Raw genomic sequence first — 19,140 nt, 5'->3', positions numbered from 1 at the left:
TTTCCTGAAGATAAACTCCCACTGACTTCAAAGACAGCAGGCAAAATTGGTTTTATTTCCCAATCTCTGCAAGGAAAGAAAGCCTCTTAGACAAAAGGGAATTTAAACATCCAGTGCAGAACATAATAAATTTGCCAGATGCAGCTGAGATCTGAAATGTAAGAGTTAAATAAAAGCAAGTACATGAACCTTGAGAGAGGCTTGGCAGTTTTCATCCCGTTTGTTCTTTTTAAGATCTCATGAGAGCATCTAACAAAATCCTATGTCATGCCAGAAACAGTTCAAAGCAAGCGCATAGTGAATCAGCTTCTTCAATCACTAAACCACAGAATGTATAATCAAGAGATACACAAGGACCTGAAGAAGTTCTGGTCACGCCAAGACTGCCTCGAGTCCCACTTGTGCAAGACATCCACATTCAGAAGAAAACTTTAAAGTTGATGGCATTAAAAAGTGTGATAAAATTAAGCAAGTGCTTGAACGCAGGCTCTTACCCTGTGAAGTAAGGTGTTTGTTGTAAGCGTGACAGAGCCATTTGAAAGCTCGAGGAGCATTTTTCTTCCCTATGGAAGAAGTCCCTGCATAGGAAAGTGAAACAGTGGGCTAGATTCACCTCTCACTGTCATCACAGCTAATCTCCTGTGACTTCACAGTTGTCAAAGGGAAAATTAATCCAGGTTTACAGAGATGTGGGAGACAAATATAGTCCACTATGTGTCTGTCTCATTGTGTTTACAATAACAGACCAATAAATGAGTATTAGTGATCGGATGCACCCTTTTTTATCTGTTTGCTGGAGTATCATAGGATTTGCTCTCCAGTTTGATGACTTAGTTATTTGTGGATTTCCAGATTGCACATAATTAGACAGCATATTTTGGATTTTTTTGTTCTGTTTTGCTGTGAACAGGCTATTTTGACTTTTAAAGCAAAACGAGAGCATCCTCAGTATTTTCTTATGTGGGTGAGTGTCTTCCATTCACGGTCTCCCTGTGTAGCTCTGAACTACTTAAAAGAAGTGCTAAAACCCACAAAGGGCTGCCTAATTTAAGACAGAGGCTATGAATGGATGATGTCATTCCTACTTCTCACCTACAAAAGTCTGTGGATCTTTACGACACCTTCTATTAATTTTCTTCAGTTTTGCATGAATGGCTGAAAATGGGCCACAAATCATTCACTGTGGGTCAACTCTTTCCCATGGTATTTCTTGATGGAACCTGTGCATTCACACCCAAGAACACAGCAAGGAATTTGGCCCAGTAATAACAAACAAAGTGCAGTGATAAAAAGCATCACCTTTCACTGGATTTTTGCATTCTAGCCTCAGAAGTAGCAAGTGAAACACAGACAGAACCCAGGCAACTAAATCCAGAACCAGTATTTCCCAGACTGGTATTTCATATACAACCCTGGAAAGCTTCAAGTTCACAGGAGCTGTGGGGATTTGCTGGAACATCTCAGTCAAGGAGGGTCGATTAGCTCAGTACTTAGCTTAAATGACAGCCTGAGAATAATCCAAAAGGCTAGTATTCCTGTCATTCCCATACCTTCCGAGGATTTCCAAAACAGCTAATGCATCCTACCGAGCCCAAAATGCCCACGGCAGAGGTCTGGAAGTTCAGCACTTACAAATGCACAAGTACTTCTCATCTAGTCAACAAAAAAATAGGAACTTCATCCTTTCCTAATTTTTAAAGGCCACAAAGAGACATTAACTGCCTTTTCCTGACCTGACTCATATAGGTCAGATGCGCAGCAGCCCTGAACTAGAAGTCATGTAATCACGTTAGGACAGTGAAGAGTCTGAGCTAATAAACCCAGCCTTTCAAAGAGCTTATTGGTTTGGGCTTGGTGCCATGCTGAGGTTAACAAGGTAAAAACCCGTTTAACAAAGGAGACGTATATCTGACCATCCACAGTCAGGTGAATCATTTAAGATTTAAACATTCCCTCCAGAGGTATTTAGCCAGTCAGTGCACGTTGCTTATAGTGGATTCTGTACCTGGTGATACTGCTTTAAATTATACCTCCCAAATTAAATTAGAGAAGAAGCTTTCCTATTGCCTCATTGCAGTTGATGGTAGCACGTGGGATCAGTAGATATTCTACATTCACGAGAGAAGCCTGTATCACCCGTTATACCCGGGCAAATAAAGGACAGGATCTGTAGCTCAAAATATAAATTCCCTTTCTTTCAGAGCTTAAACTAAAACACTCCCAGTATTTTCCCCTATATTGAGAACATGTGTGTATCGGCATTGCATTTTATACACTGCTTCATTCAAAGCAATATACACTCCAGGTTTTATGGTGCATTTTGGCTCAAGTGTTATTGCTAGGACAGTGTTTACAGCAATATTCATTGTGTTCTGCATAGCCCTGCCCATCAATCAACCTTGTAATAAAGCAGTAAGGGAAATCGGTGGAAAAGCAGCAGAGCTGCTGAATTCAAGTTAGTTATACAAAACCAGCATGGAGACAAGTACAAATGCAATTGGGTCAAAGTAGTCATTTGTCTGTCGGTTAAAGGAAAAAAAGACACACGTGCCACATTACAGTTTGCCTTAAAAAATAATTCAGGCTTCAAAGTGTTAATTTTTTCCTCCCTATTTTCTCTGAGCTAATGTTTCAAGATGACTGCTGCTCCATACAGATTTATAATATGTATGTGTTTACTTACACACCTCTAAGCCAACAGGAGAGGCAGACCAGAATTGCAAATCTATCATTAAATCTACATGTTGGCACCTATAAAAAACTGTAGGACTTCAATTTTTCTGAATAAGATTGAAGGGATATATTGAAAGAATTAACAAACAAAGCCACTCTCCTCCTTCAAATACACACACAAAACAAGGGAGACATACCGAGCGAGGGGGAAGGAAGATGGCTTGTAAGGTTGTTGATTTCCAGGTTTGTCTAACAAATTAAGAGTAACTTTAAGAGCAGTATAATCTCCAATTCTTTCTGAATTACACACGGGTCTGCTGACAAACAGTGCAGTTCAAAGGACACAGCACTGGTTTGGCTCTGGAGTGGCGTGTTTTATTCCCAATTCAGCTGATAAAGTGTGATGCAACTTCCAGCCTTTGCCCAACTCAGATATCCAGACTCTGCTTCACAGATTTTATTCTCTCCCTCACTGTGAAGAAGTGCCTCAGAATATCAGGGTATACCACACTGGAGTCCTAATCTTATAATTAACACCTCTGGATGCTACTATAAAATAAATGGTGACAATGATATTGATGAATCATGATTTGTTTCTTCATTCTGCTTTAGTCAAGATTATAAAGAATTAACATAAAAAATCAAACTAGGATAAGATCTCTGTACCCAGGGGCCCCATACGATTCCCACTGAAGTCAGTAGGACTTGAATGTAAATTGAATGAGGGTCTGAAACCAGTTCAACACAGGCGTTTATGCACTGCCGTGCTGGGGATCGCAGAAACACCTACTGCGATAGTCACCCGCAGTAAATTCATCGGACTATGAACGCGAGTCAATCAACAGAGCTAAGAATGCAGATAATGCAGGGAGGGGAAAGAAGTGTTCAATGTAAGAAAGAAACCAAGGAGAGATGTTCTTAGCACATTAAGAGCTATAATGAAATACTGCATCTTGAGTTTGTCGCTGTTTGAAGGAAGCTAGGAAACGAGCAAGAATTCATTATGAAGCTGCTCAAGACCAAAACATGAATCACTGGCTTCTAAAAAAAACGCAGTTGTCTGGAGAACAGCGTAGATGAAAATGAATGGAATCTCTTTAAATTACTCTCTGTATAAACTCTTTCACATTCATTCTTTCTGCCATTGATTAGTATCTTTCTGGGATAGGGGTTTTTAAGTAATTCCACACCATACTCCTAGCTTCTGCAATCAAAACACTGAAACGGCTCTTGATTCTGCATTTTAGTCTTCATTTACAGGGAAAAATGTCTTCTACGGTAAGAAACTTGAACACCTACTGTTCTTACCCATTTACTGGATATCCCCAAAAGTGTCTGCTGAAGGCTCAGTAATCAAATGAGATTAAGATTTCCCCATCAATTTACAAATAAGGGGAATTTTGTATGATACTGCTGCATAAAGAAGGATTAAATCACCTCTGGAAAGCCCTCAAGATCATTTAAGTGCTAAGAGGCTGGGACCCCTCCGATCACGGCATCCCTGACAGGAAAGCAGAAAACCCCAAATTCTAAATAATAAATTGAGAAGACTTCTCTGTAAACCCAGGTAGGAACGCGTGGAAGGGAAACATGGCAGGCAAAACATGGCCTCTGGCTGTCTTGTTCCTGCTCTGTCCAGTCTCCTGAGAAAATCAGGCTTGTGTGACCACCCGGTGTGTTCGTGCACATCTGTCCATTGTACCAACCCCTTTCCAGCAATTTCTGAACCCTTAACCAATTATAATTTCATGTGACAAATGCCATTGAGGGAGAAGCAGTACTAGGAGTGAACTGGTGTCAGCTATGGGGGAAACCACCTCAATAGCAACAAACAAGCCATGTTCCAAGAACCTGAAGAACACGATGTCCCCTACTAGTTCACAGTTTGAGTTAATTTTCTATTAGCTGTGTACCTTACTGGACCAAAGAAATCCAAGCACAAGATAGAACTGTTGAAAAACTAGTTCCATCACCTCACAGCTTCTGGAGTGATACACTAAGATAACCCAGGAGAATAATATGGAGGGGCTCTGGTAAGAAGCAACATCTTTTTCCACCTACAAGTGCTGAGAGGCAGAGATTCCTGATGCTAAGGACAGTCCTCAGCAATTCAGACTTAAGAATCAGCCCTCATACGTGCCTTCAAGTCCGTCCACTCTTCGTCTTTTTAACCAGAGACTCCTAAGCCGTGCCCACAGCAGCCCCTCAGGGCTCCCAGCCTGGGTCTCCCCGGCTGCAAGGAGCCTCCCAAAGCCAGACTGCAACAGCCACACAAGCCTGATCATCACCAGAAAGTCTGTGAGCTCTGAAAAACACAATCTATATAGGTGCAACACGGAGCAAACAGCAACATCACAGCGTTGTGCTGGCCCGTGCCCTGCTGGCACTCTGATGGCAACAAGAAATGAGGCAAATCAGCAGGAGAACGGCTGTTCCTAAGGGCTCCCAGCAGCCGAGATATCTTAGGTATCTCGCTGCAGACATACCCAGCACCTCTGACACTTACAGCATCCAGCACAGCCCCATTCTGCTGATTTAGGCAGAGATACGGCCAGATGGGAGGGTCCCTATGGCTGTAGTTTTTCAAAAAATGATGCTGCATTGGTTAGCTGCTTGTTAACCAAGACTGCTTGAAGACGCGCAAGAAAGGAAAACTTTCATAAAAAACAGAAAACACACAAGATTGCCTAAGACCTCAAGCTTCTCATAGAAAAACATCCCACTCATGATTGTTGGAGTGGATTTTACAAGACTCACGGTGATGACATCCAAAATTTATTATAGCTTTTACAACAAGACTGTGTCTAGTAAAGAGTGATGTAGTGACAACATTTACTTGTCTGGATTTAGCTTCTTAGGGCACATAAATATACTTTTGTACTTTAAGAACAGTCTTAGCTGCCTACTAAATCTTGAATAATACAAGGCAGCTTTGTAGACCTTTAAACACAGGCATCAACTTGGTTCTGTCTCCTTCACAAATCTGCTTCCTTACTATCTGCCCAGTTAGACCCCAAGGTCCTGTTCTGTTCATCTTTTGTCAACCTGCGCTTTTAAAATTAAACTGTTTGGAAATCATGCTTTTAAATTCTGATGCTTTTTGAGTATGGAATTCATTACTTTTAGAAAGTGCCCCAAGTTTGTTTCCCCACCTCCCCAGTTATAAAACAAACAGGAAATCTTATCTCTTTCCCTTGGTACAAACATGAATTTTGCACAACTTCATTTGAAAACCAATTTATTGACCACATATGTGAAAAACCCTGTCATAAATATAAATTTACAATTGTAGTTTTCTGTTAATCAATTAATAAGGAATGTCTTTGGTGTAACAGTTTAAAAAAGATAATTTAGAAGGACATTAGGGTAAAATAGGAATAGCTGGACAAAACTTTTGAAAACAAACAGCAATATTTTATGTTGTAGTTTTTAGGGAGCCAGATTCGAAGCACGTTAATGTGTCCTGATTTCCAGAAAGCAACCCAACTCCCATAGCGGAAAATAAGGTCCCTTGTGCAAGTGCCTCATGCTCATGTTGTTGACCACCTTATAGGTAAAAATAGTACTTGACCTAAACATTGCACTTTCTAATATACCGGTTACCAAAACTACATGAGGACTAGGTGATATTTTGCCAAGTAACAGGACTGCATTTGAAAAACCTGAATCCAGCCAGGACCAGCCATAAAACTGGGTAGGAGCCCAGACATGCTGTCTGTGTCTTACGCAGAAAGCTGGCTCAGCTCCTCGTGGCTGGCCGAGCCAGAGGAGCCCAGTGGCATCCCAGCCTGATGCTGGCCTCGCCCTTCCCCTGCCATGGGGCTGCTAGAGCTTACTCAAAGGGGCTCGGGCAGAAATGAGAGCACCTCTTAAGGACAACATTCCATAGCCACCCAAACTAGCCCTGGGTCTCCCAGACCCCAGAGAAGCCCAACCCCCCCGGCCCCACCATGCAAGTAGCTCCCACACCTCATGTTCCCTGCCCTGAGGCAGGGCACTACCCAGATCCAACACTTCTACTTCCGAGGAGGATTGGTCACAACCCCTAGGACCAGTGTTAAACAAGCAAACCCATAAATGACTGCACTTAAAAAAAAAACAAACAAAACAAAACAAAACAAAAGCAACCCAAAACAACCCTGAACTTGAACGCAAGTTTGCCTACATTTTACAGCATCCCCAGTATGCAGCAAAGGGTTTGGACTATTTCCATGTTCATTTTTGCTGCTGTTCTTCTTATAAAAACACATTGTTCTTTCCCCGTGGCATTTCTTCATTTCTTTGAAAGAATGCTTTCTGTTACCACAAAATATTTGGCTTGGATCCTCCAGTGAGGAGGAGCCAAGGGTTTGGCTCATGTTTTAAAAACAGAAGTATTACTCTAAACATAAACAAATGAGTGCAACTGTAACAGTAGATGGAGATAGAGCTCCTAGCACAACCTATGAATAATTCCAAGTCCTTTTAGAAGTAACACAGCTTTCTGAATTTCCCTGGAAAACACCATGTCATTATTATGTTCCAGCTTGACTAAAATGCAAAATAACACTTTTTTCAATGAAAACCAGTATGTAGTGTAACAACTAAGCTGCAAAGCATATCCACTTACAATCTGAAATTGTGAAAGGCAATGTGTGTGCACATAAGCACAGAGATATTAAAAAATGGCTCTTACCTCCATCCCCAGATCCTGAGCCAGCATCTGAGAAAAGAACAGAAAGAAATTTACATTCATGTGCTACAGTATGTCCTCTAAGCATGCAAAGCAAGACTGTTAAGTGTATTACAGCGTACCTTACGTTTGATGTCATCCCTGGGTAAATTATAGAGATCTAATCTGAACGTAGTTCACTCAAGCCATCGTTATCATGTCTCAACACTTTTTCTTTAAAGTCTTTATGTCAGACTAAAATAACGTAAGCCCTGGAGTGCTGTAATGTCCTCATAAGCCTCTGCCTCGTTTTGTTGTACTGTGACTGATAAAGCTTTTTTCCCCCAACAGTTGTGCAAAGTTACTTCACTTGCCCACTACTAAACCCTCACCATCAAAGAGAATCTTTTAAAGCCATTTGTTTGAGGCCATACCAATTGGAAATTCATGTCATTATCTTTACAAAACAGTGACATCTCATCAGATCATAACTAGTTGGAACAAACCATTGAAATGATTATTATTCAAAGTCTTTAGACAAATGATGTTTCTTGAGGTTACTGCTGAGTTTCAAAACTGAGTGCTTTATATTTCCTCTGCTCTATGTTTTGTTGGCTCTGGAATGACGAGAGTCACAAATTTAGAAAGTGCAACATCACGAAATTATCAAGCCTGAAGCTTCATTGCAAAACTTTCTAAGCAAGGCAAAGCACCGAATTGCACACACACACAGGGTTATCGAAAGTAATCAATAAGAGGAGTTTCTTTTGCGGGGTGGGGGGGGAAGGGTGGTTGCCATCCTATCCTCCCCCATTAGTGGAGGGGTTACCCATTTATCAGCATCAAGATTAACAGAAAAAGTTTGGACAGGCTACTTTGGGATCCAATTACCCTATGAGCTGTTAGATCTAATTTACTGATACAGCAAGGTCTGGTGGATCTCAACTGGCTTGTACATGCCATCATTGCTCCAAATTAAAAAGAGGAAAACCTTTATTTAAATAAACCTGTCACAGGAATGGCTTAAAATGGTGGATTTACACAGCAGGACTGCATAGGACAGACGCAAAAGGGGGCTAGAAAATAGAACAGGGAATGATGGTGTTTCCCCAGTGACCTTATCCTGCATTTTCCTGATCTGATCCTCTATCCCGATGCTCTTTCCCAAATGACCTACTGAGGAAAGTTGAAAGAAAGGCGTCTTCCTTACCCTGCCCTCATGGCTCTGGGAAGCCCTCCTCTTCCAGGCGTGCCAGGTCTCCCCAGCACAGAGAAAGAAATGAATGCCTGCTGTCACCTGCTTCCCACAATAAACTACCATATTCTCTGGTTCTTTGGAAGAAAAGGACCCCGAGACTCTCCTCCTGCCCCTACTTGTCGATGCCCAGACCCCTGCCAGTCACAGCCAGGAGGGCTGCTCGCTGCCAGACCTCCTGGCAGCCCAGGTCTCTGCTGGGGGGTCCTGCACACTCTCTCCCTACCCCCTCACACGGGAAAACTTGAATTACACGGCTGTTCCCTTCTCCACTGAGCCTCCTCCTTGGGAGAAGGAAAAAGAGGCCAAATGGTCAAGACTTCGGGAAAGCCTCCCCTTTCCCCCTCCCCGCTTTTTTTTTCTCCCCCTTTCCCGTTTCTGAAATCCACAATGTGTTTCAGAGAGCATGCTTCCAACACAGCCATTGCCAGTAGGCAGGCAAGTTTAAGAAAAGATGTAGCAATGCACTAAAATTATCCCTTGAATCAAAAAGCTTGAACCAAAAAAGGCCAGTTGCTGTGCTGAGAGAATTCACTAAGTTGAACAAATCCTATGCCACAATAGGCTTTGTCAAACTGAGTTCCATTTAATATGAATTTATAGACAAAAATATTGCAGCATATGGTTTTTTTCCTCTTGAAAATTGTCAGGTAACAGCTTCAGAGAAGAACAACATTTCCAGGGAAAGAAGTTTATTTTCTCTCAGGTGTACAAAACACAAAATTACGGCATTGCAAAAAGTTTGTCTAATGCACTTTTTATCGACTCCTCCATCCTCAGCCAATAAAAAGTTCTGCTTTAAGTTTAAAGAATTCTCTCAAGAAGACTTACTCCTGCTCTTTTCAAAGTAACTGCACTCCCCACCTCCAACAGATACTGAGCACAAAAGAAAAACATCAAAAACTCCTGCATATAAGCAACTCAGTTTTCCTGACTGATTTTGCTCTTTCACTTTTCTAGCTGTTTCATAAAAGCAGAGATACAAATAGCTCACGATGCTCAGAGTTAAGCAAAGACGTCCCAAATGCCAGTCAGTTTTCACATATGCTCCTTAATGAATTCTTCCAACAAGTCCAGGAAAAAAAAAAAAAAAAAACAGAAATGAAACCCCCTGTTACACAGACTTGTTCATTAAGCGCATTTTGGGCCGAACCTTCAGTTGGTATAAACTGGCAGAGCTCATTACAACCAGTGGTATGTTGAATCATACCAGCTGGGAATTGGGTCCTACACGCACAAGTAAAAACCTAAGAAACTGGATTGCAGGCAATCATGCTCCAGTTCCATCTCTCCAGATTATGGAGCGGTTTGTGGTAATCCAGATGCCCATTTATGAGACATCTGCTCATTTAATCTGCTTCCAGTTACTTGTGGTAACAGCTCAGAAGTGTCTGCAGTACACAGGATGATCGGGAGTGCAAGATACATATTAAAAACAGAAATCAACTTCTGTGCTGCACTCTTCAACAGTGTCGAGGTAGGCTGTGAGCCTATACTAACTTAGTTACTTAAAAGGCACCAACTCCTCGTGCCTAGGACTGCAAAGAATTAACCCGTAATGGATTCAAAGCAGGGATTCAAACGGCTTTTGCCATCCACAGGTTCTTTTATTCAGGGGCAGGCAAGGTCCGCAGGCAGGCTGGAGTGTGTGATACATACCAGTCGCACAGGACCCTTCGGACACCAGGAGTATTTCGCTCTGCTGCTTGCAGGCGGCCTGCTTCAAGTAGCACTCGTTCTGGTAGGTGTCACCGTTGGAGCCGCAGACGGGCACGTAGTCATTGTTACACTGATGGGAACGGACAGAGAGCAGCAGCATTAGTCACACAGGCGGGGTGGCACAGCACCCATTCGGGCGCCCCTCCCGCCCCCTCCCAGTATTAAACCCCTAGGAAAACACAAGAGAGGGAGATGCTGACCCTCCTCTTCACCTTTACAGCTACCAGGGGAGAGGGAGGGGGGATTTTTAAAAAGACAAAAGGCAGAGGAGCATACGCCAGAGTTGGATGGGTTAGGGAAAAAGATAACCTGAATGCGCAAAGAGTTCAGTAAGTGCCCCCAGAGAGGCCTCTGCCTGCGAGAGCAAGGTGGGGGAAGGCATAGGGGCAAGGCAAAGGAACGGCTCCTCACATCAGCAACAGCAGCTCTTGGGTTTCCACTGGATGGCTACAGACAAATTTTAATGAACAGGCTCCCTTTTCCTCTCCTCCTGCACATACACCACCGCCGCCCCCCCGCACTGCTACAGAGACAGTCGCTTGCATACACAGAAGTGTCCGCCTGTGCGTGTGTGACTCTCCAAGCACACGGCTATAATTAGAACCGATTGGACAGAGGGGAAATTATTTCTGAGAGACCTACGATCAAAACCCATCCCTCTGCCTGCGGAGGCATCTCTGTTCCTGGCGAGCTGCGGCCGGGATGCTCCACAAAGGTGGGAGCTCTCCCCGCGGCGGGCAGGAGCGGCAGCCCCGCAGCCAGCGCGCAAGTGACTCGCACCACGCACCCCGCCTCCGGCTCCAACTCCTGCTCGGCTCCGCCAACTACCCGCTTTGCTCCCTCTACCACCGAAAGACAGCTTTGCCCTCTGTTCGTTTTAATAAAAATAATTCCATTTTATATTGAAAATTGGGCAACCTACCGGGTGCTGTTATCGTAAGATAATCACACTCGGAGGCTTAGAAATACTTGGATGTACCCTGCACATGGTAATTATACCAGGGATATGATTATCTCATGATTACCGTACTCCTGGTATGCTTCATTGTTTAATTATAACAAATGGAATGATCACAATTATTATTTACAAATGCTCACCTCTGCTTAAATCCAAGTAAAAATTGAAAAGAAATCATACTTCCTGTTTAGCTGAAAGTGTCTGAGGTGTGTTCGTCAGGCACAATGTAAAAAGCAGAACTGAAATCCCTGGGATACAAACAACAACTACGCTTCAAAGTGAATGACTACAGAAGTGATTAACACAAACTGCATAGATTGCATTAATTGCAGGCCTCTACACAGAGCAGCTGCCAAGAAATTACTCATAGTTGGTCAGAGTGACATTTTGATTGGGCCAAATCAAATGACATTTTCCTTATGCATTGTATTTTCTTAAATCTTCCCAAGCTGCTGCCCACCCCTGGCGCTCTCTTCCCTTGGAACAAGAAAACAAACCAGCAGCCACAACAGTAGAAATCCTCTCCTTTCGCTCCTAACAAAGGGCTCCTCCATGCAGAGATTTTAAACAGTTGATTAAAAAGTGTTTCTACGCTATTTTCACCATTATGTTCCAAACCTGAGCAACGTTTCACTCAGAAAATGCCAACTTCATCCAGAAGCTCAACAGCAATTGCTGGAGGCTGACCTGGAATACTTAACCGGACAATTAACACAATCACGCAAAAATGTTGAAAGCATAAAGATTCGCATCATGCTTGCTTTAGACATACTATCTGCTTGTCACCCATGGGACTGTTTCCCAGAGCAATCTGCGCAGAATTTGGCCCAAAGAGTCTCAACAGGTTCCGTTACATGTAGACACAACGTGGGATCCTGTTCCCAAGAAACAGAGTGGCAAACTCTCTGCTGGTTTCGCCCAGAGCGAGGGATGATCTTTTACACTGACTCAGCTGCAAATCTGAAAGGCCAGACGGCCCTACATTAACAGCACACAGCATCAAGAGTGAAATCCTGATCCACAGAAACGAGTGCCAGAGCTGCTATGAGCTAGGCTGGAACTCCTTCCAGAACCTGGCAATTTTAAAACCCATTTGAGAGACACCAGGGCTCCAGGAAGGATTAACTCTCCCAGCAGAAGTTTCCCCATCTCTCCGGTGGCTCCTGCCACACTCAAGCTTGGCTTCAGTCGGGGGAGGTAGAGGGTACTCCACGATGAGCACAGGTGAGGCAGCCTCTTCTTTCTCAAACTGTGCAGGTCAAAGTTGTATTTCTTCATCTGCTGCCCGCTTTTCCCATCACCGTCTTTGGACAACTAGTATTTGGATGGAAAAGGCAGGAGCCACAAGGAACAAAGGAAGTGAGATCTTCCACATGGATCCTGACTTGGCTTTGAGCTGGGATGGCTCTCAGAGCCACCAGGAAACCGTAGTAGAAGTTACCCAGGAAAGACAAGGCCACCGACGAGAAGGTTGTGATGTTGGCCACCAGGTTACTCTGAACCCATTGGAGCTGGACTCTTGTACTTGACCCCGCTGAAATCAGAACTGGCAGCTCTTCACTGTCATAAAATACTTCTTGCTAGTACGAGAGAATACGAGACATTATCAGATTCCTCAGTCTAGAGACGTATTTTTGGCATTGGTTTAGGTATGAGTAGACCAAGCCCTAGATGTGGGAATGATTCTCCATCCCTCAAGTAAGGACTCGGGAAAATTCATGTCAAAAATCCCACTAAAATCAGCAGCATAGTGCCGTACTGTCCATTTCCCTCTTACACATTCACATTTTTAAAATACAGCTGTAGAGGAGCGAAATAGACGTATCCAACTCAGCCAAGCATCAGTCAAAGGCTGCCTTCCTCAGCACCACCAGACTCGAGTGCCCACCATCCCAGCCAGGGACAAACCAGCTTTGCAAGCGTTGGGGTTGGTCCTGGGCACTGAAAACCTAAGGTTTGTTTTCTCAAGGAAATGGTAAGTGATGGAAACTCCTCCTCCTGGTAACACTGTTAACAGTTTGACCTCCTCCTACTCCCATGGATGAACTAATCCCCAAATGCCGTCTATGTCTTGAACCAAGTAGCACAAAAATATATTCTGGAAATATAACCTAAAGCTGAAAGTTGGCCAGGGATGTTCCAGCTCCACAAACACAGATGCATGTGAAAGATTCAACACACATGAAAACAAGACTCCTTCCTCCCATAAAAACCAGGCAATGTCCACAGTCTTGGTGACTAGAGAGAAAAGACATAAAACATTGATGGAAATACCCTCGTATATTTTTGGTTATGTTCATGAAAGCTAAGAGGGACGAGTACCCAGGATACCAGGCCTGTGGCTTTGGGCAGACTGGGGTATAGACCCCAGCGAGCCATGTCTCCAGCCACATGCCTGCTGGCACAGCTCTGCACCTTCTGGTGGACCCGCTGAGTTTGCTCGGTGCAGGGAGGGAAGGGGTGGTGGTACCCCCACGCTCAGCCCCACCGCTGGTGCCAGCGCTGCCCCGGTGCCTTCCATCCCTGCCGGCACCAAGGTCTGGGCTTGCCCTGAGCTGGGGACAGGTCTGCATTTACTGACCAGAACGGGGCACCGTGCCTTCCAATGCAATCCCTGTCTCCCCATGAGGAGACAGTGAACGGGCTCTCATTTTGCAGCAGAGTACAAGAGAGCCAACCAATATGAATCCCTTTCTTGGCACGCACCTGCTGGCTCTCCAGGGATGGAAGCCTAACTCAGGTGTTCCAGAGCAGTCTGATTATATTCACCCTTTCAAACAAAAATAAATTCATTTTAACTCTACTTGGACAGATGTGATGCATCTGGGATTCTGGTCTGAAAAAACCCAAACTAGATGCAGCAGCCCTGCTCCCCACTTCTGCCTCTCCCAGTCCCCCAAGACACAGGCTGGCTAGCCCAGGACTCTTGATCAGTGTGGAGGCAAAATTAGCTTTCCATCCCTGTCTATTCTCTCAAGCTGCAGTTAAAGCCCCTGGCAAATTCTGGAGCAAACATAAAAAAAGCAATTATAGTGATGAGGAGTCTGCTATTGATTTGCTCACTGTCACTGAAACGGGGGACCTGAATTCTGATGGGGGACCCCCTTACTCGTGACATAAATTACCTGGCCGGCTCTGCCTTACTCGGCCAGCCACAGACTCCACACTAGAAATTAATTTTCTACTCTGGTGGCGTATCTTTTTGGCTTGTCACATTGTCCACTGATGTTGCAAGAGAAGCTAACATCCCCCCAAGCTCTGCCTGTATCAAAGCAGAGGCGTTTGACAACAGAAGCCCCCGGCATCGCACCGCCAGCACAGGAGCAGCCACAGGTAATTTGCCCTCCAAGGTCACCGCCAGCCCTGCAGCTCCACGGAGGGCTCAAATCAAGACAAAGAGCTCCAAGTGTTAAGAGGGCCTGGTCCTAAGGCCCCCGAAACCAAAGGTTAGTGTTGATTTCAACCTACTTACTAGTGATCAGGCCCACTACTGCCCACCTCGTTCTTTCGATCTCGTTTACATATTCATATACCAATTATCCGATTTCCTTAAATCTGTTTTAGCTGCCCCCTGTAGAATGGCTCAACTCAGCATATATACAGAGTTCACCTCTCACAGAGGAGACAACACAGCCCAGGGAGGTTTACTTAGCTTCATTTACCATGAATCCCCAGGGACCAGCATCCTGCCTTGGGAAAACAGCGCTCCCAATGCCTTCTTCCCCGCTGACAGCAACATCGGAGTTTGCTCCTTCCAGGTTATGACTCCACCGCTTTATGCCAAATGGCAACACTGAACTGGGAGGAAAGACAAGACCCAAGCACTCTCTGGGGCTGCTCTAAGTTCCCAGTGCTCACGGCGCAACATCTGCCCTCCCTTTCCACCAGGCAATGGGACAAGGCACAGACATTTCACTGCATTACAGATTTTTCTTAGAAAGAGAAAACAGACCAACCCTTACATCACTGCACATGCTGAGCCAAGGCAAATGCTCAAAACAACATTTTCACATTGAATTCCTGATTGTACGCAAACTAGAAATGGAATTAAAGAAACCCCAGGGTCAATATGAATTCTCCCCCCAACATGGGAAACACGAGCACGTCAGCAAACAACTGTCCTACAGAAAATTCCTTCTTTGTTTTAAATAAAGGAATTTATCACTTGGGATTTTTTTTTTTTTCCTCCGAAGACACGTTTGGCTCTGGAAATATAAACAATACTTGTCATGCTTCAAAACAAATAGTCTATCAAAGCTCAATAATAAATCAATCATTACAGATGTGCACGATCTTGAACTGTGCACTATTTGGCCTGCATTACAAGTTCCACAACTTCACAGATCCACTTTAAAATGCAAGAAACCACAGGGGCATAAACATACATACAACACGTGCTGGTACATGCTTAAAACTCCTTTAATTTGTTCAGTTTTTATTCAGGTCATTATGTAAAGCACAGCTGTTTTGTGAGTTGGCTAAAACATATTAAATGGAATCCTTCATAATGAAATCGCCTGAGAATGCCTAAGGTTTAGACGCAGCTGCAAGAGGGAGAGACAAGAAATAGAAGGAAAAACCCCTACAAGTCGGTAATAGCACCCCTGAAACTACATAAAACCTAAAGGAAGCTCGTGATTTTGGAACAGAGGGATTGCTCCTTAATCTGATCAGCTGGACAGATAAAAAGGCAGAAGCATTGTCACTATGCAGCCCTTCCTGAAAATATTGCATAAGCACATTACAGATCCATTTCTTTAACTAGATCAGAACTCCGAATACAATAAGCCACGATCTGTATCAGAAATGAATTTAGAAAGGACTCTAAATCCTTGTTAAAAGGGCACAGACAAAAAAAAAAAAAAAAAAAATAAGAAATGCACAACCTGGAACTGCAGACCCGAAGGGACATTTAAAGCCACAGCATCTGCATTTTCCCAGAGAAACTTATGTCTTCTTGACACCAGTTGGTTTTCCTGCCAGCTTTTACACATGCTGCCAGGTTTTCCCTCTAACTTCCCTGCACATAGAGAAATAAATTGCCAAGTGATAGGTTACAAAGGGAGATCCTTGATTTGTATTCTCATTAGTGAATTACAGAATGAAATACCAATCTTCTTACCTTGAACTGACAGACACAAGTCACACTGTCTCCAATCCTTAAACACTCCCCATCAAATTTACAGGTATTGGTGTCGCAGAGAAAGAGATCATTTTCTCTATCATCGTAACCTCAAATGCAAAGAGGGGGGGGAAAAAAAAAAAAAAAAAGAAAGATGTCAGCTTTGGTCTAGCAAGAAGAACAATATGGGATGATTGCATTTTAATGCATGCAGCACAATAACCTTGTTGATGAAACGACAGAGTCCAGATCAGATTTTCTTTTGTCTTTCCCTGTCCTCAGTTTTCCACTTTTTCTCTTGTTTCTCCCTCAGTCTTTCTCTTAGTCCTTATTTCCCACTACCTGACACTTTTTTTTTTTTTTCCTCCTTTTTCACAGACTCTGTTTCCTCAAAAGTCACCCGGTAATTATGCTATTTCATGGCTCTGGGTTGGAAATGTCATCAAGTTACCCCGTCTGATCGCAAATCTGTTGGACAAGAGTCCAAACTGGAATTTCTCCAGCCCATGATGCAACAAAGCCCCCGATAATAAAGACAAACAGGCTGTGTGTTTTTCGTGATGGTCTGCCTAATCCCAACGAAGATTGATCACCTCTAAGTTAACAGGAGAAGTGCCAGGTTCCCCACAAGCCGCTAAGTGAACCTAGCTCTCTGCCTTCATTTTCTCCAGGAAAAAACCAACAGATCTGACTGAAGATTCAGTTCACGAATACAAGCATGAATTTCAGATTTCGCGAGCTGACTTCCCACTCCAACAGCGTGCAGCAAGGTATTAAACAAAAAAAGCTGTATCAGACCCCAAACCCATTAAGATCTAAATCCATCGATTTTTTTTTTTTTTTTTTAAAAAAAAAGCAACGGAGTGCTCCTAACCATATCGCTACACGTTTCAAATGAACAGCTTACAGCAAAAACCCACACCCGCCCCCCCCGCCCCGAGCGAACATATTATGCGCGATGCACACGTTACCCCCCCAAAACGCTCCTTCCCGGAGAAGGCTGTTACAGCCTAATTTCAGAATTACTTCGCACCTCGGAGAAGGGCCGGCTGCTGACCTACATCGGAAACTCGTTATAAAGGTCAGCCCGACTTTAAGGAACAGGCAGCGGGCTCCCGGTGTCGCGTACCCCGATTCGCTCTCGACTGGGTGCGCAGCCGTCCGCAGCAGGCTGCGCACCGGCGGCCCCGGGAGGAGGGGGCTCCCCGCTCCCCCCCGCCCGCTCCCCCCCGCCAAGCCGCCCCGCCGAAGCGCGGAGTTGCGGGAGCCGCGGCCGCGGGGGGAGCCGCCCGGCAGCCGCGGCGCTGCGCACCGGCGGAGGGCGCGGCTGCCGCGCCCGGCCCCGCGGAGCCGGGGACGGCGGGACGGCCGGGGGGCTGCGGCAGCGAACCCCGACGCCGGGGGGACTTCGCGCCTCGCCTGCTCCAGGGGCGTTCGGCGGGACGCGGCATCGCCCCTCCGAAGTTGCCTCCCCCCCCGCGCAACTTCGAGCGCCCGGCGGGGCCGGGCGCGGGGCGCTCCGGGGCTTACCGGAGCAGTTCCAGCCGGTGGGCGTCTGGCAGTCGCTTAAGGAGGTAGGGAAGGCCGCCAGCTTGTCGGGGCGGGCGAGGACGAGCAGCACGGCGGGCAGCAGCAGCCAGCAGCAGCAGTCGCAGAGCGTCCAGCCGCCGCCGCACTGCCGGGGCGGGGAGGGCTCCCAGGGCACCATGACTTCCTAACTCAACTCTCCGGCGGCGGCGGCGGCGGCGGCGGCGTGCCCCCGGGGCGGCGCGGCGGGCGGCAAGGAGGGGCGGCGGGGCCGCTGGGCATCCCGGGGCCCCGGCCGGCGGCGGGTCAGCGAGCGGCGGCCGGCGGCGGCGGCGGCGGGCGCGACGCTGGGGCGAACGGCGGAGCCCGGCGGGGCGGCGCGGGGTTTCGGGCGGCAGCAGCTGCGGCGGCGGGGCGGGGAGCGGCTGCCATAGGGGCCGGGCGGCGGGGAGCGGGGGGAGGGCGCGGAGGGGCCGCCGCCGCGCAGCCGCCGCCGCCGCCGCCTGCCCCGCTCTGCCGCCCGCATCCCTCTGCGCGGGGGAAGCAGCAGGTCCCGGCCCGCCGCGTCACGTGCCGCCGCCGCGCCGCCCCCATTGGCCGAGCCGGGTGCGGGGCCCGGCGGGCGGGGCCGGAGGCGACGCTGCGCCCCGCGGGCAGCGCCCGGGGGAGCGGAGACAGACAGACAGACAGACAGACACACACACAGACGCACCCCGCCAAGAGACCGGGGAGACACACCCCCCCCCCCCAGCACCCCGGGCTCCCGCCGGCACCCCCCGACGGGGCGAGGAGGGTGGGGGGGGGCGGGCAGAGCGCAGCGCCGCTCCCCGCCCTGCGCGCCCAGGCATGTGCGCGCCCGTCGCCCCCCGGCCGGCGCGGAGCCGCAGGGGGTGGTCGCCGCGCTCACCGGGGTGCGGGGGCAGGCACGTACGTTGACACCCACCCGCCCCACGGCGCGAGCACGCGCCCGGGCGCCGCTGAAGTTGCTGCCCGCGCACCCGGGTGCCGCTACTTAATCACGCGCGGATGCGACGTTAAGAAAATAAAACGCCGTCACGGCTGCGGGGTCCGGAGCGGGCACACGGCCCCGGAGAGGTGGCGGGGGGGGGGGGGGGGGGGGGGTGGTGGTTGTGAAACAAGCGCAGCGGGGAAAGCAGGGAGCGGAGAGGGAGATGCTGCCCAGCCTCGGCAGGCAGCGGCCGAGGGCTTGTCGGGGCTGCAGCAGCAGCATCCCC

At 46.9% G+C, this 19,140-nt stretch overlaps 1 protein-coding gene across 2 annotated transcripts in view; it reads right to left on the bottom strand.

The window, feature by feature from the left end:
* The window catches only part of TMEFF2 (transmembrane protein with EGF like and two follistatin like domains 2), a 136,008-nt gene extending 117,626 nt beyond the window's left edge, over nucleotides 1–18,382 (bottom strand). Inside the window, exons 1-4 of one of the 2 annotated variants that reach the window (XM_042784170.1) lie at nucleotides 17,909–18,382; nucleotides 16,379–16,488; nucleotides 10,239–10,368; nucleotides 7,349–7,375 (exon numbers count right to left, since the gene is read on the bottom strand). In XM_042784170.1, coding sequence (XP_042640104.1) covers nucleotides 7,349–7,375; nucleotides 10,239–10,368; nucleotides 16,379–16,488; nucleotides 17,909–18,086 — 445 coding nt within the window. In that variant the 5' untranslated portion in view covers nucleotides 18,087–18,382. The remainder of the gene's footprint in view (nucleotides 1–7,348; nucleotides 7,376–10,238; nucleotides 10,369–16,378; nucleotides 16,489–17,908) is intronic. The other variant, XM_042784171.1, reaches the window with a different exon arrangement.
* Between the last annotated feature and the right edge of the window lie 758 nt (nucleotides 18,383–19,140).

This window comes from Tyto alba, unplaced genomic scaffold, assembly GCF_018691265.1.
Source record: "Tyto alba isolate M040663 unplaced genomic scaffold, T.alba_DEE_v4.0 Super-Scaffold_7, whole genome shotgun sequence".
Classification (NCBI taxonomy): domain Eukaryota; kingdom Metazoa; phylum Chordata; class Aves; order Strigiformes; family Tytonidae; genus Tyto; species Tyto alba.
This window is presented reverse-complemented; position numbering and strand designations above follow the sequence as displayed.